The sequence below is a fragment of the Rhamphochromis longiceps genome, linkage group LG19 (assembly GCF_057381845.1).
Source record: "Rhamphochromis longiceps isolate RC_006_pf linkage group LG19, R_longiceps_female_GT1.1, whole genome shotgun sequence".
In the NCBI taxonomy this organism is placed as follows: domain Eukaryota; kingdom Metazoa; phylum Chordata; class Actinopteri; order Cichliformes; family Cichlidae; genus Rhamphochromis; species Rhamphochromis longiceps.
The window spans coordinates 3,944,961-3,971,374 of record NC_140575.1 but is presented as its reverse complement, the minus strand read 5'-3'; the positions used below and the strand labels follow the sequence as shown (position 1 = coordinate 3,971,374).

The following is a 26,414-nucleotide window of genomic DNA, read 5'->3' as shown; positions in this document are numbered from 1 at the left end:
AAGATATATATCTCGATTTTTTTTTTAAGCCATAAAGTAAGAACAAAAAGAGAGTTCTTAGTCAAAACTGTGTCCCAGATGTCACACAGGCACTTTTATTAACATATAGCACAGATGTACATGAAAAATTACTCAAAATTAAATTATGAGAATTCATTAAATAATAATGCTCCATAAATAAAAGAAAACAAGGTTGTTTTTGTGCTAAACAAAGAGCTCACAATTGTGCAGTCAAAATATAAACTAAAAGACGCTGAGCGTAATAACAGAGACAGATTTCACAGCTGCTCTGTTCCCAAGTTTTACTGTGTGACTGATAGCCTGGAGTTTGAAATCCGCTTCATAACCACCTCTCTTACAGGTGCCATTTATGGTCCTTATACACACACAATACGGTAATATTACGTTGATGCACAGTACGTATCACTCCGCGAAGCTCCTCGGTAGCCGTAATGCGCCGACAATCTATCAAGCGGTGCAGCTCCGCAGCTTACCAAAGTCGTACTCAAACATTTTTGACAGATTGCTGAGCGCCGTGTACCACATAAAATCGGTTCGCGGCCATCAAGCACAACCAGAATTCATACATAAGGCGCGCTATCAACTTTTGAGAGAATGAAAGGATTTTAGGGTTAGCGCTGTTAGCTCGTTAGCATGTTTAGCTCGTTAGCACGTTGACGCCGTCCAGCCCCACGCATGGGGCGATGCGCAGTAACTCGTTAACGGAGATTTGCCGTGTCCGTCTTGTCGCTGCCTGCACGTGAAGCGATGGGGGAGGAGGGGGAGTTGTCTTCAGTGAAGGCGAGGCGGAGTAACGTTGCGTAGAGACAAAAGTGGACGAAAGAGAGGCAAACTTGCGGCTCCACAACTATAATTATAACGTAACATAGACTATATCGATATAAAGGATATTGTCACATCTTATATCTCGTATAAAAATATATCGATATGTTTTAAAAACTCGATATATCGCCCAGCTCTACCCCCAAATATGTTATTTTATTGTTCAGCTTAGGGCGCTCTGCAGAAACATTGAGAAAGGATTAAGCCAATGGCTATGGTAGGAAAGAGTGTGCGAGTTATTGCTTAATTTCTTTCTCTCACTTTTTTATTTTTATAAATGCGTTCTTGTTTATATGCCTGCTGTCCCCTAAGGCATAAAAGTCCTTAAGCACAACGAAAGGAGATTTTGGTGCCAAGCTAGCCTTTTGCAGACGAATGAAACCCAAACGTTGGAATATGAAAACAGCTTAATAAAAGCTGGCAGCCTCGTTATTCGCGGCGAGCGGTTCTTGAACTTATTTCAGAGGGCAAAGCTACAACAACAAAGATTAGGCTTGTTCCTGCAGAAGCGATAATAACCACATTCTTCAGAGAAGCAGGACTCACCTCAGAGTCCATGCCTTGCATTTCATTCTTCTCCAGCTGAAACTGCACAAAGTCATCAATGACGTGGAAAAGCTCTGGCGAGATGGCCTTGAAGTACTTGTGATAATCGTATTTAACAGCCAGAGAGGCAAAGATGGTGTTGTTGACGAGCGCTGAGCGCAGGTCGGTCAGTACTCCAGGAGAGTGCTGCCGTGGGTCTTCGTAAAGGTGCTTTGTTATGAGGTAGTCTAGAATTGCATCGCCAAGAAACTCCAGCCGCTGGTAACAATCTAAGAAAAAGTGAAAGAAGCACAGATTTGTCAACTGGAGATGCACAACTAAGAATGAAGGACAAAGTCAGTAAAGCATAAGGTTTACTGACCTGTAATGGTGTTATAATGGTAGGAAGCGTGAGTGAAGGCTTGCAGGAGATAAGCCTTGTTCTTAAAAGTGTAGTTGATCTTTTTTTCAAAGTTCTCAAAGCCAGATATGAGGTGGTTGAGAGTTCGTTCTGCATCTGGATGGTCCAGCATGCAGCGGGGTGGGATCTTGAGCCAGCCGTAACACAGGTCTGCGACTTGAGTATGAGTGTGAACCTGTGCCGCTGCTCCAGTCGGTGGACCTCTCTCCAATGGTAAAACCTGTTGTCGTTTTATTAAAAAATAATAATAATAATAATAATAGTAGGAGAGAGAGAGAGTTTTGCCTTGCATTCTTTAAAACGTTACTTTCAAACAGTGCCATGTCTGTAAAGCTTGGGTCCTTCCAGATTTGAGCTGATGCAAGTACTCTGTCCATAATTCTCAATATTTTATGCATCACAAAAATTAACATCATTAACATCACTGCAATGTTTTCCTGAACAATGCATGTCGCCACTCAAACTCCATAAACTCCATGTTAGGACGCAGGGGGAGGAGCTTGCTTAACTTTGCGATCGCCTAACTGGCATGTTCAGTAACTGACATGTATCTGAATTATTTATAATTAATATAAAAATATTATCAAATATAATTAACTATTTATTTGAACTGAGTCAGGAACATATAAGACCAAAAGTGAAGCGTGTTGCAAAGCTGAGGCCAACAGCAAAACAATGAACAGTAATAAAAAGTTTGTTCTGAAAGCTGGTAAAGTACATCCAAATCAGTATTATAATTCATGTATTAAGTTCAGGCCCAGGTTTAGTTTTTTTCTATAGTTATTAAATAACACAGTAACAAAGTATTTGCCACTTTCCACTGTTACAAAAGTGAAATCTAAATTTGAAGAAGCCACTTTCATCTGTGGTTTTCACTTTGGACTACTCAGGTTCTCTGCAAATGCTAAACAAGCCTGAAAGAACAAACAGGCAAAGGAAAAAGTGCATTCTCCAAAATCGGGGAACTCTTTTATAGATGTTATAATAAAAAACTTAGGGAGAAGCAGTGGCAGGAAATATTCCACATCATGTTTATGCTCATCAAAAGGACATGTGGTTTTATTAGGATTCTCAATTGATTCATTTTTGTGCGTGTTCATTTGTTTCTGCATTGCGATGCATTCCGAGCTCACCTTGAGGCCCAGTGAACACAGGAACATTTGTGCAGCTCTCTCTCCACAGCTGGTCAGGTAGCAACCTAGCAGAGCCTCGACACAGTCAGCGATGCTCTTGTCTGCGATGCACTGCTCTGTATGCAGGTCGTAGGATATGGACTGCTTACCGAGCTCAGTGCCACAGTTCTCTTCCGATGGATTCCAAAAGCCTACCACAAAGTCATCCTCCTCACCGGCCTTGCTGGGGTCCAGGTAGCACATTGCATCCCACGAGCTGTAGTCAAACTCCTCAGGTGAGGGCCCACTGGGCACCTGCTCTGTGGGGTAATGAGCTGCGGTTGGATGGGAGGGCTTCTTGGGGGTCTTCCAATCATACGGAGATTCCATAGCTGGTGAGGAGCCTGAAGCTGGAGTAAGATTGGGAGGGAAGCCACTCAACGAGATCTTCTTCCCAAATGCTCCAGATCCCAGCAACATGTTGTCAATGAAGCGGATGTGCTCCTTGTAATACTCAAGATCATCCTCCATGTTCACTTCATCTTTTGGCTCATCTTTCAGCATCAACTCGCCATCTTCATCTACATCCTCGCCCTCGTCATCATCCTCATCATATTCGTGTCCAGATCGCCCGTTAGCCAAAAGCTCCTCTTTGGCCTGCATGAGGAAAAAAAAAAAAAGTCAATATAGTCCAAAAATCAATAGTTCATATTTCTATAGTATAATCACTGAAGTCTCTTCAGCACAAATTACTTTCTCCTGGGAGTAATTAAGTAATGTACTGCATTAGGTTTAACAAAATTGTTCTGTGTCATGTATGTAATACGTTACCTTTTTAAAAATAATAACTCCAACACTGATCACACAACAAAGAGAAGAAACGCCTCCAACGCACACAAACATTTGAGCACACAGCTCATTAGCATGAATGTAATCTCATTGATATGCTGTGGAGCCAATGAGAATTGATAAGGAATCAAATCGATAACCAATAACAATAACGTAATCAGGTCTGCTGAAGCAGGTTTCCAGAGGCAAAATTAATCAAAATGCAACTTTAAGTATGTGAGCTGTCATTCATAGCCTACAGTTTAATGTGTGTTTAGTGAAGTATGCATATATAGACTACACATTGACATTAACAGACGATATGTCCTAAGCATTATCAAAAAACATAACTAAACTCTTAATAAAAGTCTAATTGTGCACAGCGACTGTGTCTTGCTCCATTTTGTGAGTGTTTCTGTAAAAACACAGAGGAGACTGCTATCTGAACTAAATTAGAAAATGAGCCTGTCTCAGTGTTTTACTGCTTTTTATTGTTAAGCATTAGTTTTATTGCAATTTATTTCTGTTTTACATTTTCCTGCAGTTATTTCTGGGACAGTATATCATTCAACACAAACACAGTATCGCAGGCCTGTTTTCAGCACTCTGGATATTTCCTGCATTCACACAGCATTAGTCCATCTCGTTTGTTATGCCACTTTTAAGCACTGTTGATGCACATAATGTGCCTAATTAAAATCATGTGGGGCACCAGGTTACTTTCAGTTCAGCATAAAGTTGAATTTGTCTTTGGCCTGTTCTCTTAGCAACAGACTTTCATAGATTATTGGTACAATCTGGAGCAAAGGCTATACAGCATTGTGTAATTTCCCACCTCCATATGTGGATGACGAAAAGGGATGCCAGGGATGAAAAGTATATAGAAAGCTAGCACCACACGAACCATGAACAAACTGTCAGGTGAACATCTAATTTTATGGTATGTATCATCATCATCACTTCAAAAATAGATCTCCTTAAAATGTTCAATGACTGGATGTTTGGGCATATGGTTTGATTCACTGAAGGTTATTATCTAAAAGGAAAAGATTTTAGTCTTTTCTGTTTTAGGTTGTTCCTTTTTAGCTCACATCTGACCATTAACTGTGTTTTATTTCAAGCCGTTTTTCCCAAGTGGTGTATAAAAGAGTGTGTCGAAGGATTTTGGTTTTTAACCTTCATTATGAAAAACATTATCTGAGCTCCAGGAGTTCAGATGAGAGTTCAGACCTGTTCGACATGCAAGCACACAATCTCACCACGAGTTGCAAAACACGGAGAAAGTCTGCCCTCTACTGGCCCGTCATCGTCATTACATGAAACAACCTTTGGAAACTCCTCAGCGAACACACCGATCGACTACCACACAACAAAGAGAAAAAAACAGAGCGTATAAAGCTGCAGTAATCCACTGACCTCCTCTGAATTCATTCTGTCGGTGCTGCTCTTGTCCTGGTTGACCACATATCCAGGAGGCAGCCAGTTAACTGGAGGGTCGAAGATGGACACCACCATTCTGCTAGGAAGCCCTTTCTTCTTTCCCAGACGGTACAGGTTACAGTTGCTCACCTGGACATCAGGCAGAGTGTGAGTAACACAATGAAGTCATCTTGTCTTAATGGACACTGTGACATCAGCCAAGCCAGGACACAGTGCAAAGATGAGTTCTTAAACAGGTTTGCAGCTGTTCCCAAATGACACTAATCAACAGACCAAATGCTAATGCATCCAAGTCATTTTGTGTCATTTGCCTTGTTGTAGACAGCGATGAAAGTGTGTACATCTTCAGCCGGGCTGCATTCCATTATATACTGTTACTGTGTACACACATGCACGGCCTGTACCTTACTACTGCCACACGGTTCAGAGAAATAACATGCGTCTCACCTTCTTGCTGCGCATGTAGCTGAGACGTCCTTCGTGAGCATCAGGGTAGGTACAGAACAGGTATGTAGTGATGGCATGCTTCAGGAAAGAGTCACCGAGCATCTCCAGCCGCTCCAGGTTGAAGCCGTCGCTGGCATTAGACAAGGTCAGGGCCTGCAGGATGAGACCGGGGTTGGGCCCCAAGCTCTTGGGTGAGTTTGCTGCGTGGGATCCATGCTGGGGACGAGCACAGACATCAGAAGGTGCTGTGAGAGTGTTGGGACTCGTGGCTGCTCGGCTGCAGACTGAGGTAGCTTTTTTTGTGTGGTCTGAAGTCCTCCCCGATGTACATTCATCACTAGGCTGTGGAGGACTGGAGTTGGGCTTCTTCAAGGTGTGAGGGGGCTGCACAAGAACTGAGGTAGTGCTTTGTACTGATTTGGAGCTCTGCAGCCCAGCAAAGCTGAGCTGGGAGCATTGGCAATTGTCACATTGGGGAAGGTGCTCATTTTGGTTGCCATCGTCACAGCTAGCAAAGAAGGCAGTGCCATTAGTTAGGTTCCTGGTGCAGGGGGCTTCTTCAGAATCTAAAGCTTTGAAGTCCTCCTGCTCAGACATGGAAGAGTGCTCACCACTGGGAAGCATTAGGGAACTGGGATCAGGGCTTATAGTCTCTTGGTGCTTACAGTGACTGGCACCTTCCTCGCTGCAGGACTCAGGGCAGGATATGAAGGTTTTGCTGTCAATAGACCTTTTCCAGCCGAAGTCCAGGTTTGGATATCTGCCACATACAGAGCATCTACATGTTAGCGTGTGCACACACACACAAGTTGTTCACAAACAACAAATCCTAAAAGAGAAGATTTGGTTTTCTTAACTAAGATCAGACATTAACACTAACTCATCAAGTCCCAATGGGACACTTTGGTCTGGCCATTCTTGTGGATGTTACTTTGACATGTGCCACCCACATCAGCATTCTAACAACTTTATCATGCAATCAACTCGTTTTACTGTGCAATAGGAAAAAATGTGCAATTTTGAGGACACCAACATTTATATAGTCCTTTCCTAGTCTAATAAGTCAAAAGGCTTTACAATCTAACCAACAGTCACCCATTTTCTACACTTGCACTCCAATGAACAGTTTTAATTGTGTTTGTGTATGAATCTTTTGGAAAGTGTGACGCAGAAATCTGTTATTCTATTGTGTATGTAACAGCAACCTGAAGTCAGGGGGGAGGGTCTGGACTCCCACTCCGGCCTCACTAGCTGTCTGAGCTCTGAGCTCCTCAGCAGTCAACAGGCAGTGTAGGCGGTAAAGAATGCTGGGCAGACACACTGCTTTTCTCCACAGGGAGGCTGGAATAGGGTGGATGGCACACAGTTCTGGGACCAGGATCTGACAAACACAAAGCACATGAGACTGGGATTGTCGGAATAAACAGCAACTCACAACAAGACTTCGTCTCTGGCACTCACTGGTCTAATAATTCCTGAAAGCTAACAGATCACCATCAACCCTGTCCACACACATGATCATGCCATATTAAATAATGCATCTTTGAGAATAGTATTCTTTGATATAATAGGTTATAGAAATCAGTAATAATAATAATCATCATCATCATCAATCCATCCTCTTTTCCAGTTCAAATTCACAGTAGGGCTGGAGCCAGAGAGACGAGCGTTTACCCCACAGCCAATTCAGAACCAGTATCTGGACTGTGGGAGGAACCCCGAGCACCCGGACACAGACACAGGGAGAACATGCCCACTCTACACAGAAAGACTCCAGCTGACCAGTGGATGGAAACAGGACCACTGTACTAACCAGCAGTAAAGTGATATCTAGAAACGTTCTTTAAAAACACACAAAAATGAAATATGAGCATGTCCCATGTTCCTTTACACACAAAATTATACTAGGTTTCCTACACTGATGGATATCTCCTCACCCTACAATCTAACAGAGGCAGCGAGTACCTGTTTGTTCTGTAAACTCTCCCACTTGGCCTTCCTCTTCTCTGCACTGCTGAGTGGCAGGGCTTTGCCCTTCTGGTTTAGGTGTCGAGGGGTTAACAGGTTCAGTCTGCGATGGGACAAGAGAGTTGGAAAGCCTGGTCACCATAGTGAACATTTAAATTTATATATATACGCATAGTATCAAACAAGCACCCCCCCCAGGTTTGCCTTTTTCCTCCTGACCTTTATTCCACACTTCTGTGGATTACATATTGACAGTTCTCATAAAAGCTAGCATGTAAGCATATTCACACTTGGAAATTGCATTAATCTGTTTATTGCCTTTCATGAAATAACCAGTACAGACTCCACTCTTGGCTATAACATTATTATTCAGGAAGGGAGGTACTTCCTAAAAATAAAAATTGCTCCAATTCCTAACAACACAATATTTATGCAAAGCCAAGTGGAATCGCATATCTGCTTCTGTGCTTTTCTGTGTTTTCTCACAATCCTGAGAAAACTGTCCTTGTCCACATAATTATGAACCTGGCTCCAGATTTGGTGCCACTGACCTGGAGGAGGTGTGGTCTACATCCAGGAGCGGCTGGTTAAGGTTTGACAAGTCCAGGTTGTACTTTGTTTTGTAGTACTCAGCGAAAGTCTCATACTCTGGCGAAGGAAACTTGCTGAGTGGTGTCAGGTCTGCGTACACATCAGCGACATAGAAGCGATGAGGCTGGTCGAAGTTGCGATACCTGGAAAGTAGCAGCGAGGCAATTATCACGTCGTTTGGCTCAGCGTATACTTCATACAGCTGACACGTTTACACAAAATCAATCCAGTACAGACATGTGCCGCTCCACTACCTTGGAATGATGACAGCATCCTGGTAGTCCTCCAGCTTAAAGGTGAAGGGGTTCTGCTTTGTGTACTGAGTAGTAGGAATGCCAGTGCGGGCCTCAGACTTCTCAATGCCTTCCATAAACTTAAAATCCATATCTAGTGTGTTGGAGTCTCCAACTGAAGAAGCCAAAGGAGAGAAGGAAAGATGGTTAACGAACATTTTAACACAGGTGGAAATGAATTTACAAACTGAACTGAGCACTCACCAACATTCAGAGGTAGAACACAGTAAGCAGAGTCAGCCATTGTGGGCATGAACTCCAGTGCAGGTTTCTCCAGGCGGAGAATATGGGAGAAAATGTACTGGTGGAGACGAGTGATGAGGTCGAGCTGGGCAGTGGTGAGCGTGAAGCCAGACTTCTGCAACTCGATGGAGATGGTCACCTCACCAGAGCGAGTGTACACCGGGAAATGGGGAATCTGGATCAAAGCAAAGCTGCTCGTTTTCACATGTATAACACGTCTACAGAATAAATGCTGAAGAATATTGTGAAGCACTGAGGTACTCAAATGTGCCGAAGCAACGTACTCGAGGTATGGGTTTGGCAGTCAGTATGCCGAAGCACCTGGTGGTGTCCTCTGGCGGGTAGAGCTTTCTTCTACGGAAATTGAGCTCATCAGGGAGGGGAGTGGTGAGCACCATCCCAATCACATACAGGTAGTAGCTCTGCTCCGGTACTGCATAACAGTCACACAGACACTCCGGTATCTGGAGATGGCAGAAACGGGACACACGATTTTTGCACAGTACTGTATGCTCATTGAGTCAGCCCTCATGTTTCTCTATCCGGGTTTGCCTTTACTGCACTGGCAGTGCGTTTGGGATGAAAACTCATTCAACATTAACCAGTAACATGTTTTCCATATGGTAGTGCACTGCGGATCAAAATATGACTGTACTTTTCTTGCATTCGTAATTCCTTCAATCATAATTCCAACCACACTGGATGAAGTGCACCGTTCAGATACCGTTCACCTGCTGATTATTTTTTCTAGGCCTGCTACTTGTGTTGACCTCCACTTGTCCAGTTTCCTTCCTTTTTTAAAGGTCACCATGTCATATTTTGGCAAGTTTACAGTTTGCTAAACTAAAGCAAATAGTGTGCTTTAGCAACAGGCTGCTAGTAAAGCATTTAAAGATACAATGTAAAAATGAGTCTTTGCTAATGTAAAAGTCAGTGTTAAATGGCTTAACTTGGCTCTGAAAATGTCAGGCACTGAAACTGGACTGATAAGTACGAAAGCAGCCAGCATCTAAGGTGTTTCACAGTTTTTCTTTAAAGAAGTCTGGAGTACTACTGCTAAAGCCTACTTTAGAGGAAGCAGAATACAAAGAAATGAGGGGAGCACAGTGCTGTATATGCCAACACATTTACTTACTGGTGCGATATAGCAAGGTTCTGCCAATCCAGAGAGTCAGTGATGAGTTTGGATACAGCCAGTTGACCCCCCCCCATCCCCCCATATCACCTCAGATTTTTGCAGCTGAATTACTTCAAAAACAGTCTGTAAACTGGTTCAGCCGTGCCCTCCCTGCATCAAATGCCTGCCTGTAATGAGCATGACGTACAGCTTTGGGGTAGCACTGCCTTCTCTTCGTAGAACCAGGCCGGCCTGGGACACTGGTCTCCTCCTCATCGTGAAGATCAAGCTCCTCCTCGTATTTTACCGTCTCCTTTCCCACGGGCATCAGGTGATCATCCAGTTCACCTTAGAAGGAAGAGGCAAAAGATGAAGCAATGAAGACAAAAATAACAAGATTAGTCTGCAAGATTGTTATTGTGGTTTTACCTATTTTGTGGAGTTTCTCACAGCATACTAGTGCAACTGCCTTCTCTGCCACTCTTGCACAATTCATCACTGGACCCTGTAGGTGCAAGTCAAAATATCAATCATCCTTTAGAAATATAAAAGGAGCACGTCAAAATGTTTACACTGGCAATTTTGAAAACTATAACAGCCTTCCTTACCTTGACAGGAACTCGCAGAGGGGAGTTTATAGGCAAGTAGAGAGTGGACTGGAAACATCCATCCCCCATCTCCACGGTTTTACATTTTGGTGCTAGGTGTGTGAATGGGTCGCTGGGCAGCCGAGCACAATACCTGAACACCAGGGCAGAAAGACCTTTTCAAATATTTATGGCAATATTTTGATAGATACAGAGCTCTGCTGGTTCTTTCTCACATCTCAAAGTGCTTTACTGTTTTTTGCCACTTGTACCCAGGAATCATGAATGAAACACACACACCTCGAGGAAACTCACACTGGCACAGAGACAACATGCAAACACTTCATCTCTTTATTACAAACTTAGTGCTGATGCGATGGCGATTGGACTGTGTGTCTGACACTTTCACTGGATTGGGAACCCTGTACTGTCTTCAGCTATACTGACACGTAAAATGATGAGTGAGAGAAAAAGAAGCAGCAGTATCATGTATATGTTGGCTCCATGCAAGCAGAAACCGTGGGCAGCAGTTCACATGGATTTAAAGTGACAAACAAAAAGAGGCTGTTTGGAGCAACCGGCAGTCTCGATCAATAACAAAGTATTTGAGCTGGAAAGAAAAACATTCTGAAAATCAGAAACCACACCTGTTAATGTGACCGATGGCCGTGTTGATGGTGACTCGAGGACCTCCATCCTCAGACCGCAGGACATAGGGTGGTAGAATGTTGTCATCATCCATCACCTGTTCCACTTCAAACTCACTCACCTCCACTGACTTGGAGCACTTATTCCTTAAGATCTGTTTGAGAGAAAATTAGGTCATTTGGCCCCTAAGCCAACAGACTAAGCATCTCAGTCTTGTCAGATAAAGAGAAAACATTACTTTTTCTATGGCCTTGTAGGTACTGAGATCTTCTTCAAAGGCTTTGGTCCTCCCAGTGTCAGCCAGCATGATGTAGTTGGAGACAGGTGCCCGAGCTCGCCCTTTGGACTGGACGTAGGACCTGTACTCTGTAGGCAAGTCAAACCGCACCACCAAGTTACACTTTGGAATATCTACGCCTTCCTCGACGATGCTGGTGGCAATCAGAAGGTTAGTTTCATGAGCCCGGAATTTGCGAAGAACCTGTCAGAGAAGGAAAAGGGGTCCTGAGTTCAGGAAGTGATAACAACAAAACAACCAAGAATTTAGCACGGTATCCACACATCTCTCCATCGTTCATTTTCAAAATCCAAGTTTTCTTTTATATTCAGCACAATTTCTTCCTGTAGTTATCTTATCAGATTCAGTGGCAGCGTCTGAACCCGGTGACCAGGTGCACAACATTTGCGAAAAGCACCTGACCGAGAAAAGTCTAGAAAGAGAAAGTGTTGTTGCCATGGTGCTCACTGTGCACACAACCACAAGTGCTAGCTCACAGGATTAGAGAAAACCATTAAATAACTCCAAACACATTTTTAAGACCTGTTCCAAGGTCCTCACAGGTCAGTGGGGTCAGAATGACTCTTTAGAAATAGTTACACTTGACTTTTCACAGAGTGCCACACCACTCAGAAGCTAATATGGAGAGAGTGTGATGGCTGACATCCCCAAGTTATCTCTCACTTACCTCCTCTTGCTTCCTGAACTCCACCTCCATTTGTTTGTTGCGTGCCTGGTTCTTGCCAATGCTGTGGCCAGTGATGAAGTTGCTACTTATATAAGCAAGCTCTGGGTCCTGCTTCCCTGCCTCCTTGATAAGACTGGAGAACAGAAAGAGTGTCAGTGATAACTCACCAAGGACAAAAACATGCAGCCAGTCAAACAACAGACGCCATCTTTCCAAACTTTTATGATTTATCACCAACTACCTGCTGCACTGACGATTTAGAGGGCGCGTTCATTCTCACCACATGCCTCTATCACTCAGCCACCAAAGTAAGAACAGAAAGGGTATTTTGGTACCTTAAGATGTAAACTCAATGGCTCTAAACACCGGGGATTTTTTTAAAATCCCAAAGCTACGATCATTAAGCTAGCCAGTGTATCTTATTTTGCCTCACTGTTACTGCTTTAAAAATACTTCTTTTTTTTTTTTAAACACCTCGAAAAATTGTAAAAACGCAGACGAATTTTATATGATATCATCCATTTAGGTCCACTAATTACAGACTATGACAGGCAGATTAACCACGAGTCAGTGCTCTCTCCTGCTGGTATTACTCCAGTTTCCTTCTGATGTCTGCAGCACTGACTGACTGACACACACGAAATAACACCAGTCTCTAAGCTGAAGCAATTATTCCTTGAAGTCCTTACCGATTGAGGACAACAGCTGTATAACGCCTCTCCACAAAGATGATTCCACACAGGATATTTGTGAATGGAGAGGGAAAGTTAGCTTCAGGCCTCTCTTTGGCTTCCACCTCTTCATCCTCATCTTCATCCTCAGAGTCGCTCCAGGACACATAGTTGTCCTGGTTGCGGTTGTTGTACCACTCCACACTTTCAAACTGCTGCCGCTCAAACGGCTTGTATTCGTGCAGGATCTCAAGCAGCCGTAGGACCTTTGGCGTGACAAACTTGAGGTCCAGGCAGGCGGGGGAGAAATGCTCCTCACAGAGAGCGTGCACTTTGCGCAGAATAGTGTCCGTGAAGAGTAGAAATTTGCGGCTGAGTTCCTCCTGCTCGTGTTTGATGTACTTCTGTAGCTCGCGCACCATGATGCCTGCTGCCTTATCTGCACACCAGGGCCCCAGCACCTGCAGTACGGCCCGGCAGTCATTGAGGACCTGGACGGGAAGGGCACAGTATAAACAACAAGTTCACAGAGTAGGCTGTTCTACAGCTCACCTTTCTACTTGTAATTTTAGAATCTTTTCTGGGGACATTTTTCCATCATCATGGCTGGATAGCCACCAGTAAAAATCCCCCAAATAAGCATGGCAAATTACAAAATCTTCTCAAGTATACCCAGTATACCACATTATGACTGTTTCAGCAACCTCCCTTATATTGATAATAAAATTATTATTCCTTATCCAGGGATGATGACCATTATTCTCTCACTGATGAATTCAAAAATACTGGCAGTTGTACCCTTCAGCCTTCTAGTATGGTATCAATTTTGGCATGGTGACGACAATACCACAACATTTTATGGCTGAGAGGTAAAAAGTGCGGCGAAGAATCCACTAATGGTGCTGAAATCATAATAGCTGCTGACTGCATCGGCCCGATGAGTAGTTACATTTCTCGGGAGGCGCACGTCCACTTATGTCTTAGATTTAGTGCTGAAGCATAATTCAGGCATTACATCGATGGTTAATGCTCAGGGATCAGAAAATGCATAAAGCAACAGCCTGATGAGTCCAACACATGGGTGTACAGTAAGGTTGGGCATGGACGTATATATCGACTATCACCGACAGGCTGAGGCTTTCACCCATCGTTTTTACAAGAGCAATTTATTTATTTATTTATTTGCCCATGAGTAAGTTTTCTAATAATGTTGGTTGAAGCTAAGAGAAGCAGTCAACGAAAAAAATAATGACACTATTTTAACAGCATCCTCTTCTAGCTGCAAACAAATGCAGCAATTCATTTACTCAAACTCATAACAGTAAAAAAGAAAGGCAGTAGCCTACGTTCAGAAAAAAATTAAAAACATTTTATTTAAATTAAGAAAAAACCCACAATGGTGAGGAGGGAAACAAAGAGAAACTGCCTTCTTTTTTCCACTATAACCGTGTTTACAGGCCGTTCCAGTGTTTGTCTGACTTACACACTCGACCAAACAACAAATATAAAATTAAACCAAAAGTAAGTTAAAAATAAATTTTAAAAAAGTTAAAAAAAAAAAAAAAAAGGCCAACGTAATGTACAGTCTTCTGTGCAAGTTGGCGCATCTCAATTAAATAAATAAATGAATATTCCAAAAACTATATTAATCCTGAAAGAAAGAAGAAAAGAAGGTAAAATATTCCCTCCAAACAAAACAAATTCTGAATGCGCAAATCAGTCTGTGTACGATTACATTGGTCACCCATCAAAAACTGACCTGCGTGACTATCGCCGGTTATTGGACTGATGGTTGTTGGTTGGAAAATTTTGACATATCGCCCAACCTTCGTGTACAAATATACAAAACCTGCAAAAACGATGCTGGTCTTTTCTGCGGTTAGTGAGAGGCACAGAAACCACCTCCAGAGTATGATCAAGTAAATAACCGTAGGATAAATAAAACTGAGATGAAGAAACACTAAATTTTAAAAAGGCAGAAAACCTTTGGAACTCTGACCTGTTTGGAGATGAATGTGGGATCACGGTCCTCCTTGACCACAGATATGTTGCAGTCATTCAGGAAGTGAAGAGCTTCATTGAGTTCAGCCTGCAAACGGGAGGAGAGGCCACTCTTGTCCACGTAGGAACCGCAGTCCAACACCACTTCTCTTGGCTGAGAGGCGTATCTAAAACAAGACCCTGTATTGTGAGCATTTCACTGCCACCATTACTGGTTTTCAGTCTAGTTTCACATGTGTCACATACAATGGTGTGAAAAAGTGTTTGCCCTCTTCCTGATTTCCTATATTTTGGTACGTTTGTCACATTTAAATGTTTCACATCATCAAACAATTTTAAATATTAAAACAAACACAAGTAAACACAAAATTTAGTTTCTAAATTAAGCTGTTTACCATTAAAGGAGAAAAAAAATCCAAACTTACATGGCCCTGTGTGAAAAACTGAATGCCCCCTAAACCTAATAACTGGTTGGGCCACCGTTAGGAGCAACAAATGCAATCAAGCATTTGCCATTGGAGGAATTTTGACCCACTCATGTTTGCAGAATTGTTGTAATTTAGCCATATTGGAGGGTTTTTGAGCATGAACCACTTTTTTAAGGCAATGCGTCCCAAACGGATTCATGTCAAGACTTTGACCTGGCCACTCCAAAGTCTACATTTTGTTCTTCTTAAGCCATTCGGAGGTGGACTTGCTGGAGTGCTTTGGATCATTGTCCTGCTGCAGAACCCAAGTGCTTGAGGTCACAAACAGATGATTGGACATTCTCCTTCAAGGTGTTTTGGTAGACAGCAGGTTCCACTTACCAAGTCTTCCAGGTCGTGAGGCAGCAAAACACCCGTTCCTATTTAGCGCTTTTCTACTCTGAGCACACGTGTACATTCACACCAGCAGTTTTTTCTGTGCTGTTCCTAACTGCTTTCTGTCTAAGTGGTTTTTAAGCAGCTCACTGAGCATTTGTCAACAAGCAATCTGTATGAACCATTTCAGTCTGCTTTTAGACCAAATCACTCCACAGAAACAGCTTTAGTCAAAGTGGTAAATGATCTGCTGGTAAATGCAGACAATGATCGCACTTCAGTTTTATTACTGCTGGATCCAAGTGCTGCGTTTGACACTGTGGATCACTGCATTTTATTGGATAGGCTTGAACATTTTATTGGAATTACAGGAAATGTTTTATCATGGCTGAGATCTTACCTGCTTGGGAGGTCTCAGACTGTTAGTTTCAAAAATGATCTCTCTGAGACCTGTGCAGTGAGGCATGGGGTCCCTCAGGGCTCCGTACTTGGACCATTGCTGTTTTCTATGTACCTGCTGCCTCTTGGTGTTCTTTTACATTCTTTTAATGTAACCTTTCATTGTTACGCTGATGACCTGCAGCTTTATGTTCCTTTAACCATTGGAAATTGTGCTGAAGTCTCTAAACTAGAATGCTGTTTATCTGCAATTAAGGGCTGGTTATTGGATAATTTCTTGCTCCTAAATACTGATAAGACAGAGTTGATGGTCATTGGGCCACACAAATTTCAGCACTTGTCCCAAAATTTCATCTTGAAAATTGATGACAGTGTCATAAATTGCAGGAACAAGGTAAAAACTTGGGCGTGTGGTTCGACATGGTGCTCTCCTTCGAATCTCATGTAAAAGAGATAACAAAGACCGCCTTTTATCATTTGAGGAACATTGCCAGAATCAGACAAGTTTTGTCAAGCGACACTGCGGAGGTTCTTGTCCATGCATTTGTGTCTTCCCGCATTGATTATTGCAATGCTCTTCTTTCTGGCCTACCAAAGAAAAGTTTTAGAGGTCTACAGATGGTGCAAAATGCAGCTGCTCGCATTTTAACAAGAACTGGAAATTTGAGTACATTACCCCGGTTCTGAGATCTCTGCATTGGCTACCTTGTCAGGTTCGAGCAGATTTTAAGGTCCTGCTGCTCACCTACAAGGCTTTAAACGGATTGGCACCGTCATACCTCTCCGACCTTTTAGACCTTTATGTTCCATCTCGTGCTCTACGATCTCAGGACTCTGGCCTTCTAAAAGTTCCTAGAGCCAGAAAAAAGACAATTGGAGAGCTTTTTCTTTTCGTGCCCCGTTTCTGTGGAACAACCTCCCTCAAGATATTCAGCAGGCATGCTCTGTGGAGGTTTTTAAAACTAAGTTGAAGACACATTTGTTCACCTTATCCTACATGTCTTAATTATATGGCTTTTAGTTTTTAAATTTTTATTGTTTTTAACTTGTATTGTGTCTCTTACCTGTATTGCTATGTATCACTTTTATTTCATTTATCCCTTTAGTTGTACAGCACTTTATTTGAAAGCGCTTTATAAATAAAGTTATTACTATTATTACTATTAACAACAACATTCACACGCATTCCGATGCATCCATCGGAGGGCAAACATGGGGTTAGTATCTTGCCCAAGGATATTTGGCATGCAGACTGAAATCGAACCACCTACCACCCGGATAGTAGGTGACCTGCTCTACCACCTGAGCTACAGCCACCCCACAAAGCTACAGGGGTTCAGATATTGACTCAGGTGGTGACTCCAGGGTGTCTGGAGTCATGAACACTGACCTTAACTGAGCCAAATGAGGCCTGCAGTCCTTTGGTTGTTGCTGTGGGGTCTTTTGTGACCTCTTGGATGAGTCTTTGCTGCATTCTTGTAATTTTAGTCGGTTCACCACTGTTCCATGTTTTCATTACTTGTGATGGGGTCCCACAGCTTTAGAAATGGCTTTTACAACCTTTTCCAGACAGAGATCTCAATTACTTTGTTTCTCATTTGTTCTGATGAAATATTGGATCACGGCATGATGTCTGGCTTTTGAGGATCTTTTAGTCTACTCCACTTTGTCAGGCAGGTCTAATTTAAGTGATTTGTTGATTGAGAACAGGTGTGGCAGTAATTAGGCCTGACTGTGGCTAGAGAAATTGAACTCTGCTTTCCAAAGATGCGATACACCACAGTTAATTTACATTATAATGAAGGAGTGGGGGTTTGAATTTTTCCCCCCTTAATAAACATCTTCATTTAGAAACTGCATTTTGTGTTTACTTGTGTTATCTTTGTGTCTACTATTTAAATATCGGGAAGGGCGCAAACACTTTCTCACACTATTATAAATAGGGATGGGAATTGATAAGAAATTAGCGATTCCAAATCCATTGTCGATATCGCTTATCGATTAGATTCCTTATCGATTCCCATTGGCTTCACAGAGTCAGCATCATCTCTACGCAGCATATCAATGACAATATATTCATGCAAATTAATTACATGCTGTGTGGTCAAATTTTCCATCTTTGTTGTGATCAGTGTTGGAGTCATTATTGAAAAAGTAAAAAAGGTATTACACAGAACACTTAAAAGTAATGCAGTACATTACTTAATTACACCCTAATGAGTACATATGTGATTTTTCTCTTAGTATTTCAGTTTAGACACAAAACAAAGATGAAAACCAGCACAAAGACACTTCAAAGTGATGGTCACAGTGATTCTACTGTGGAAACACGAACTGGTAGAAACGGAGGCTGCAGCCTGACTGCTCATTAGTTTGTTACCTGTTGAAGTTCAGCAGCAGCTGGCTTCACCAAAATAAAAATAAAAATAAAAGTAACATCTATATTCAGGTTATAGACCACTCCACTATTTTCCTCCTCTCACATGTGAACTGAAATCAGCTGATTGTAGTGAGAGCTCAAGAACCGATAGGCACTAACAATTCCAAGCAACTGGACAACTGGGAACCAGTTCTTGTAGAGAACCCGATTCCCATCCCTAATTAGAACCCTAACCCTATTTTTTGTTTTAAAAACAAAACACAAACAAACAAACAACAAAAAACAGACACACAGTAGCAGCAGTAGGGGTGGGTTTTTATAATCAATTCATCGATTAAAATAGATTCTGTCTTGGATAATGTGAAAATCGATTCATTAAAATCCTGAATCGATTTTTTAATATAAATTTATTTTGCCCGAAACGGCAGAATCTCAGGTGAAACCTCACAAATTTTCAACAACCACCAAACAGCTAAAACGGTAAATGAGAGCAGGAACACGACTTCTGCACAAAGACGTAAACACAAAGCGCGGACCTGCGGATCAGAATCAGTGAGATGTCGCCTTTCTCATCCGACGGCACGGACACGGACACGGTCGGGGCTGAAAGCCGACAGCTCGCTGATTCTGATGTTTCGGCGGGTCCGCGCTTTGTTTTCACGCCCTTTTACGCTGATTCTAAAGCTGTAAGTTTTATCTCTCTCCAAACAATATTGACTGAACCAGCAGCAAAAGAAGATCCAAACTATGCTTCACATAAACATCGTCATGAATTCCTTCTTACTTTTGCTGTTTTGCTTCCACCACGATAAAAATCACACTTCATGCACAGCCCTCTCTCTGTACTTCAAGAACAGTTTCCCGTCTAAAAATCTGTTTTCTGCATTATTCGCTTGCTTGTTACGCACAAGTCTACTGTTGTTTACAGGCTGTCGGCCGCTGCTTTTTTTCCCCTTTTACTTACTTCCGAAAAGAAAACCTAATTTCTGCCGTTCAATACTGAACAAATTTAAACTTTTTAAAATTATGCAACATGCAATACGCTTAGCTGTGTCTCTAATAAAACCGCTGTAATGTCAGAGGTAACGTTCATATGTTGATTAATGGTTTTCTTTCGTTTTTGATGTACTGCAGAATATTTTTATAAAATCCCAGGCCAGGAAAACCACCTTCATGTTTTTCTGTGTTTTATCTTCAGCTACTTTGACACAAAGACATCTGCTGTGATGCTCACACCTTTGATAAAGTCTTGCGTGTGTCAGCTTCCTTTTAATAGATACAAAAATATGTAAATGTACTGATCTGAATTATAATATTTCTGACTCAAAATTTCCCAGATTCAAATCGAATTGAATCGGTATCGAATCGATTCTAGAAATCAGTGACAAAACCCAGTCCTACACAGCAGTATAAACCTGCAAGTGGCTAGTCGAAGCAAATTTTTGCTGAACCTCATGCTCACCCCAGCGCCTGCTATGTGAGCGCCTTAAGCCGAGGAAAGTGTCAAATGCACGCAGTTATAAGGCTTACCTGTCCAGGACCACAAGATCAGTAGCAGTCTCAGCATTGCTCTTAAGGATTCTTTCCAGATTCTGAATCTTCTGCTCCAGTTCTGATGGGTCACACTTTCCATTCAGAATGGAAGCCGTGAGACCAAGGATACGAGGAGTGCAGGAGCAGCCCTCAAACAGCTGCACACACAGAGGACAACCAGGTCACCCACAATGATTTTGCATGATTCTCTGCCACTATTACAATAAACGTAATCCCATTTCCTTAAAGACTACAATCTCACCTTCATTATCTGACAGTAAGGGTGGTCTGTGATGGCCAGGTGGCAGTCATCAAACACCACCAAGTTGATTTTCGACAATGGTAAGATTTTATTCCTCAGAACATGAAGGAATATGTGGCAAGTCATGACCAGCACCTTACAGAAAGTGACAAGGACAATGGAATAGATTATTACCAACAGTGAGTACAGGATATCTAACTATCAGATATACATCTCTATTTTTCTCTCTCTCCTGCTCTCCTTCCTTGGATGTGTATTTGGTGCCATGTATGTAATGTAAATTGTCCACAGCCAAATCTGAACAGTCACCAAACAAAACAAAAACATCTGCAATCACCCTTGCACTCACGATCTAATGACACAATTATCACCCTGTCCCAAGCAGACCCCAGTGAAATCACAGACAAAGTACACTGGAGGATTTAGAGTCCCCCTGAAGCATGAAGGGAAACAGAGTGCTGGGCTTACCATGCCCAATAAGTCAGTGTTTAAAGGTATGAAAAAAGAAATGCAAGTACAGATATTATTTTTATTATGACAAAGTAATGGTGTTTCTGAGAAAAACACTGGCATCAGACAATATTTGCTTAACTGGATGCTGTTGGCTTATTATGTGAATGTGATGACATTCAGGAACAACAATGACCAAAGTTTAACTTCCATCTGTGTTTAAATGGGACCCAGTCTCATATTGTGTACATTCAAAGTGAGTACACTGAAAGAAGCTAAAACAATTAGTTTGTATAAATGTGTTAAAAGGGTGAAAAAAAGATGAACAATCTGACATATTATTGTATCCAACCAGTATTGCCCTTCATACAGTTTGTTTTACTCTCCAAGTCTGTGTGTAAAGGAAGACAAACTTGTAAGAGCATCCCAGCATGCAACTAGCATCAGCTTAAGCACACCTGATTTTCTATTATCTGTCGACTCCACCGTTGGTCAGTCCATGCTAAGGTCTCCTCCAGATCTGTATACTCTCCCACACTGAGGTCAGAGTGAGTCCTGACTGCAGCTGCTTGCTGAACTACAGAAGCAGCTGTGGAGCACAGAGCAGAGATACAGAATGACACACAGACAAAAATCAAGCACAATGTCACACCAGCTGAATCCGAATAAACAACAAGTTCACAGACATTTCTGGCACAGGTACCTGTGTTCACTAGAAAAACAGTCCTCTTTGCATTTTCTTGGTAAGGTCCACGTATTTGGTGGGAGAGCTCTTTTGTTAGAAGTACTGCAATGAAGGTCTTCCCTGAGCCAGTATTCAAGCAGACGATGGTATTGCGTTCAAGAGCTGCTTCAAGAAGTTCAACCTGTGGAGGCAGTTTCACATTTAGAGACAGCAAGCCCATAGCAGAACTAGGGACACAGTGACAAAGCACAGTGCTTTTTAAAACTACTGGGGATCACTGATCACTAAGGCTGGGCAGTTCATCAAAAATGATTCAAAACCAACATCCAGAACACTCTGATTAGTGTGATCTAGCACTATTTATAACTTAAATTCTGTTAATACTTCTACCACTAAAATATACTAAGGTGTGTGATGGAATAATTGAATGTTCACATGTCATAGTCCTGAACCTTTTTTTCCTCTGCTTTTTGAGCCATAAGCAATCAGCAAGTATTACTCAGGAAAAGGACTCCAGCATTATGAGTTAGACTGATAACCAGTATGTGGAACTGGTATACATATGTGGACACCCCCCACCGCCCCCCAAAAGAAAACAAAAACAAAAAAAACACCTTGGTATAAAAACAGGGTGAAAGACATCTACTACAAAAGTAGTAGATGTCTTTTAAAATTAGAGTACTGGATTACTTATGACAATTACAGGTCAATATACACATCTCAAAATCCTGAGGAATGACTACACAAGCAAACTACGATATTGTACGCTTTCTTTATCATTAATGTCCCTATATAAGTGTGTTACTTTTTTGTTTTTTTTATTGTTTTAGGGTTGTTTTTTTTAAATAAGCCATCAAACTGCAAAGACTTACAGATAAAAAAAAAAAGTCTATATGGCAAAATATGGCACATTCAAATGACAATTCTGAGTCCTCACTTTCCCTTGTTAATTACAAAACAAAGGTGTTAGTTTCATTGCTTTCCATTGACAGGTTTGTGCAATTAAGTGGCCGTTCGGTAACTTGTCCTAGTCCTGTGGCTGTACCTCTGCTAAGGTCACTGAATGCCTGCTTTGCCGCTTATGCTACTTGTTCAGTTTTTTTGCTACTGGTAGAAAGATGTATGATACTTGGAGCACACTTTCATAGGATTGTGCTTTGTACAACATCAGTGATGTCTGCCTCCATATCTTCAGAAGAGCTGAGCTTTGCTCCTGACAGCAAATGTGGTCGTTTGCCTTCCATGCTCATCCTGTGCTCCGGACATTGCTCAGAAGACCACAGAGTAAAGACTAAAGATAGAGTTGACTGCACTAGAGCCATAGGAGCCCTTCTTTTTTTTTTTATTATTTCGTCTAATCAGTTAAAACAAACATAATAATAAGACACACAGGAAATCAGCAGTAATAAATGATCACTCAAATGCTCATGAATTGTAGCCTTCTTGCCTGATATTTTCTAGGTGTATAAATGTTATCATGAATAGCCTCCTGCTGCCATGGAAGACCAAAGAAAGGCCCCATGGGTGAGGTGGCAGGAGTAACAAGCTGTAGGCCAGCCATGCTTCAAACTGGTGGAGGTGAGGGGGCTAAGGCTCCTCCAGTCGTCCACTTTATCTCATTTCGTCATCCTCTTCTTTTCAACAGTTCACTGGCAGTGGACATGAAAAGATTTTGTTAGGGTGCTGCAAATGACAGACATAACATTAGGGTGTTTTAAGGTATAAACAAGTTAAATTTAAGACTTAAGAATGGCTAAGTATATGTTGGAAAATGCAAAAATAAATAAATACTTACTGATAACAGAGACACATGGGCTAGGCAGACAAATGTTAATCTGGGCTTCATGATAAAATATATCTTCAGCTCCTAATGCTTCCCCACATTTGGCTCAAAACAGACCTGAGAAATCAGAACATTGTTATGATCATGTATTTCAAACATAGCTCAGTCAATAAGATTCAAGTAATCTATAAATGAGAATCATTTATTCTGATCCATCAATCAACTACTTTTCAACACATCTTAAACCTGAAATCGTCACCAGACCACCTGACGCTTGCCTGAAGGCTGTTCAGCCCTGGCAGCTATAACCATTCCCAGCAGTCAGCTTGGTGCAGCAAGCATTTCTTGCTGTAAATGAAGCAGTTCACATTTGCTTGCAATTTAAAAGATTACAACCTGACACAACAGGCCTGAAGTGAGGTCTTTCACATACACAAATCTAGTAAGTGTTTGAAATTAAAGCAGACCACACTGGTAACGCAAATACTGGAAGCCTTAACATTTCATATACAAGATGTCAACATGCAGGTAGAAAAAAAAAAGGTTAAAGAAAGAAAGAAAGAAAGAAAGAAAGAAAGAAAGAAAGAAAGAAAGAAAGAAAGAAAGAAAGAAAGAAAGAAAGAAAGAAAAGCTCAAATTCTGTAGCATTTATAAACCAAGTGTGGACCTCTGTGTGGCTTATCATGGGACAAAGTCCACCTCAAAAATGGCCACACAGATGTAAACACACAGGTGCATGGTGCTAACTGTTTGGATCACAAAATTGAGGAAGCTAATGTGTTAACCTGCTTACATCTACACAAAAATGAAAAATTTATAATAAAAATGTAAACAATATATCACTGGGTACCTGGAAACCGTATTGACTTTTTTTTACGTTCTGAAACCGACTGCAACTTGTGATGACTAAATGGTTGCCCAGAGTTTGAGTGTGGCACACTCACAACCACTCCTGATCGCAAGGCGATTGCACAGGTTGCCTGATAAGAGGCATTTTTTCTAAAGTAGACTGACAGCAGTCACTCGCAGAGAGAGATTGTTGAAGCAAATAATTGCTAAGTTATCAAAGGGGACAGACTGCCAACATGTTGTCATCAGTCTGAATGAGTCTTTGTCAATGACCAACGCCAGTGTCACAAATGATTTAGCAGACTGACTTTATCTTGTGGGAAGTTTTAGCAGCAGTTTAGGCGTGCTTGACAATCTCATTTTGTCAAAAAACAGAATATAGTAAAAAATATAATTTGCCGTTGAAAAGGTGGTGGTAAATCACAAAACATCTTTTTCTTCTGATTATCCACTTCAGGGTTGCGGTGGACTGAAGCCTATCCCAGCTGCCTTAGGGCAAGAGGTGGCTGAACATGTCGCCAATCACAGCTATGGGCAATTTAGAATCACCAGTTAACCCAACCCCACTAACTGCAAGTCTTTGGATGGTGGGAGGAGAGCCAACGCAGACTCTGCACAGTAAGGCCAGATGGTGAATTTGAACCAGGACTCTTGTTGTGAGCCACAGTGCTAACCGCCATGCTGTCCCAGTTTCATCATTAGTTGATCAAATTGAAGTCCACCTCCCAGGTTCTATATTACGTTAAATTGTTACATTAAATCCAAGGCCGAACTCTGGCATTTCTCCACTTGTCAGCAAGTGGCAAAGAGCACAATGTGTGTTGGATGGCTAGTTAGCAGCTAAATGTCACATTTCCACCGAACACCTTCAGACAACCAGTCGAGCTGATGCACACGAACTCGACATTAAATTAGTTTGAGTAAACATTTGAATACTGGTGATTTAAAAACATGTACTAGAAGAAAACGAGAACTTTAAAGTCCCTGGCCTGAGAACTGCTATAAAAGTACAACGATAGCTACTGCTAAGTGTGCCATATTACAAAAAATAACTTATTTACGTAATGCTGCCTTACACTATGATGTAAAGAACCAAACGTCTCTAAGAACCCGTTAGCATTGTACAAAGCGTTGCCGATTGAGCAGAGACTTGTACAATTGCAATGAAAACCTTTTCACAGCGGCCAAAACAGTAAGTGAACGTAGCATGCCTAGCACACGATAAATGAAAGACTGGGCCTGTGTATTGCGGCGGTAAATGGCCTGGCTGTGTGTTTTTCCTCGCATTGTCCCTGAGCTACAGGCGAATCTGACCCATGGCTTCACTTGAAATTTACAGCGTTAAATGTAGTGCAACATCTGTACGGTTACTGCGGCCACCATGCACCATCATCATGTCAGCCAGCTAGCTAACAGCTAGCGAGGCCAAACACCACAGCAGTATTTTACAAAGAAGAAACAAGCAACTCGACTATAAACTCACCACTGGATGCTTTTCTGATTATCACCTCGATTAGCTTAAACTCATTCGTTGAATATTTTAAGTGCCATTTACTCTCGTCCCGATTTGGTAGCTACTCGTCCACGGGGGACCACTTCCTTTTACCTGGGCCTCTGCTACGACAAAACATTCACGTAAGCTACGCAACCGCTAGTCAAAGAGTGGCGCACCAGTCTACTAACACGAACCAGAATAGCAGTCCCCGTACCGAGCACGAAGTGTGGAGGTCCCCCTCCGACCATCTCAGACAGGAAACCACTAACGGATTTAACTAGACCAAAGCAACACTGAACACCTGTGACACTGAACCTGACGCTGCCCAGTTTACAGGTTATTAATATTTCATTCTGCAGTTGGATTAATCGTTACTACTATTTAGACTATAAATAAATTGTTCTCCCACTAGGAGCTCAGTCTGAGTGGAGTTTTTTTTCTCCTCCTCTTACCTCATGTAGTGTATTTTCGTTGTTTTTTTCTTATCAGCCTACCTTCTGACATGTCTGCCCAATGTGATGTTGGTCAGAAGGTTCCTTTGTGAGTGCGCATGCGCCATTAGCGTGCTGCCTGCTGTAACCCCTAATTTCCCTCGGGATGAATAAAGTATTCTGATTCTGATTCTGAAATAGGTCTGTGTGAAATGTAAGTGAAAACAGGATGCAATGACAGCATTCAGACAAGCAGAAGCCTGGCTACTGGTTTCTTTTAACAAAACCCTGACAGCAAACGTCACCAAATGCTGTGTTCTCGATTCTTACCTGATATAGCATCAAACTGTTGCTTTCACATCTTAACAAATGTTTTCAGTGGGTGAAAAGTACCATAACTTCTCTGCTTCTGAGCCATACCAATGGATGTTAAATAAAAGTAACATTAAAAAAATCTATCATTGAGGATTTGCTGTTTGTTTGTTTGTTCTGGGTTTTTTGTGAAAACAGTGATAGTAATATCAAAATTAAGAAAAGCAATGGGAAGGGAAGGGACATATAGGGTTTTGGAGCGTGATGTCACGAGAGGGGGCGTGACCAGGTTTTTTGGTCGAGTCGCCATGTTAGTAGGCCAAACAAAGCGA

The 26,414-nt window shown here is 41.9% G+C and overlaps 1 protein-coding gene across 2 annotated transcripts in view; it reads right to left on the bottom strand.

Annotated features, from left to right (window-relative positions):
- dicer1 (dicer 1, ribonuclease type III) overlaps positions 1-25,867 on the bottom strand; it is a 31,232-nt gene extending 5,365 nt beyond the window's left edge. Inside the window, exons 1-26 of one of the 2 annotated variants that reach the window (XM_085390672.1) lie at positions 25,792-25,867; positions 23,008-23,112; positions 22,660-22,861; positions 21,231-21,393; positions 20,986-21,116; positions 20,078-20,212; positions 19,813-19,973; positions 14,699-14,867; positions 12,718-13,190; positions 12,029-12,161; positions 11,302-11,544; positions 11,063-11,217; positions 10,437-10,569; positions 10,258-10,333; positions 10,037-10,176; positions 8,996-9,175; positions 8,673-8,886; positions 8,430-8,583; positions 8,136-8,318; positions 7,582-7,687; positions 6,822-6,997; positions 5,617-6,376; positions 5,146-5,298; positions 2,923-3,558; positions 1,751-2,009; positions 1,390-1,658 (exon numbers count right to left, since the gene is read on the bottom strand). In XM_085390672.1, coding sequence (XP_085246798.1) covers positions 1,390-1,658; positions 1,751-2,009; positions 2,923-3,558; positions 5,146-5,298; positions 5,617-6,376; positions 6,822-6,997; positions 7,582-7,687; positions 8,136-8,318; positions 8,430-8,583; positions 8,673-8,886; positions 8,996-9,175; positions 10,037-10,176; positions 10,258-10,333; positions 10,437-10,569; positions 11,063-11,217; positions 11,302-11,544; positions 12,029-12,161; positions 12,718-13,190; positions 14,699-14,867; positions 19,813-19,973; positions 20,078-20,212; positions 20,986-21,116; positions 21,231-21,393; positions 22,660-22,773 — 5,316 coding nt within the window. In that variant the 5' untranslated portion in view covers positions 22,774-22,861; positions 23,008-23,112; positions 25,792-25,867. Of the gene's footprint in view, positions 1-1,389; positions 1,659-1,750; positions 2,010-2,922; positions 3,559-5,145; positions 5,299-5,616; positions 6,377-6,821; positions 6,998-7,581; positions 7,688-8,135; positions 8,319-8,429; positions 8,584-8,672; positions 8,887-8,995; positions 9,176-10,036; positions 10,177-10,257; positions 10,334-10,436; positions 10,570-11,062; positions 11,218-11,301; positions 11,545-12,028; positions 12,162-12,717; positions 13,191-14,698; positions 14,868-19,812; positions 19,974-20,077; positions 20,213-20,985; positions 21,117-21,230; positions 21,394-22,659; positions 22,862-23,007; positions 23,113-25,327; positions 25,689-25,791 lie in introns of those variants that run through there. The other variant, XM_085390671.1, reaches the window with a different exon arrangement.
- Between the last annotated feature and the right edge of the window lie 547 nt (positions 25,868-26,414).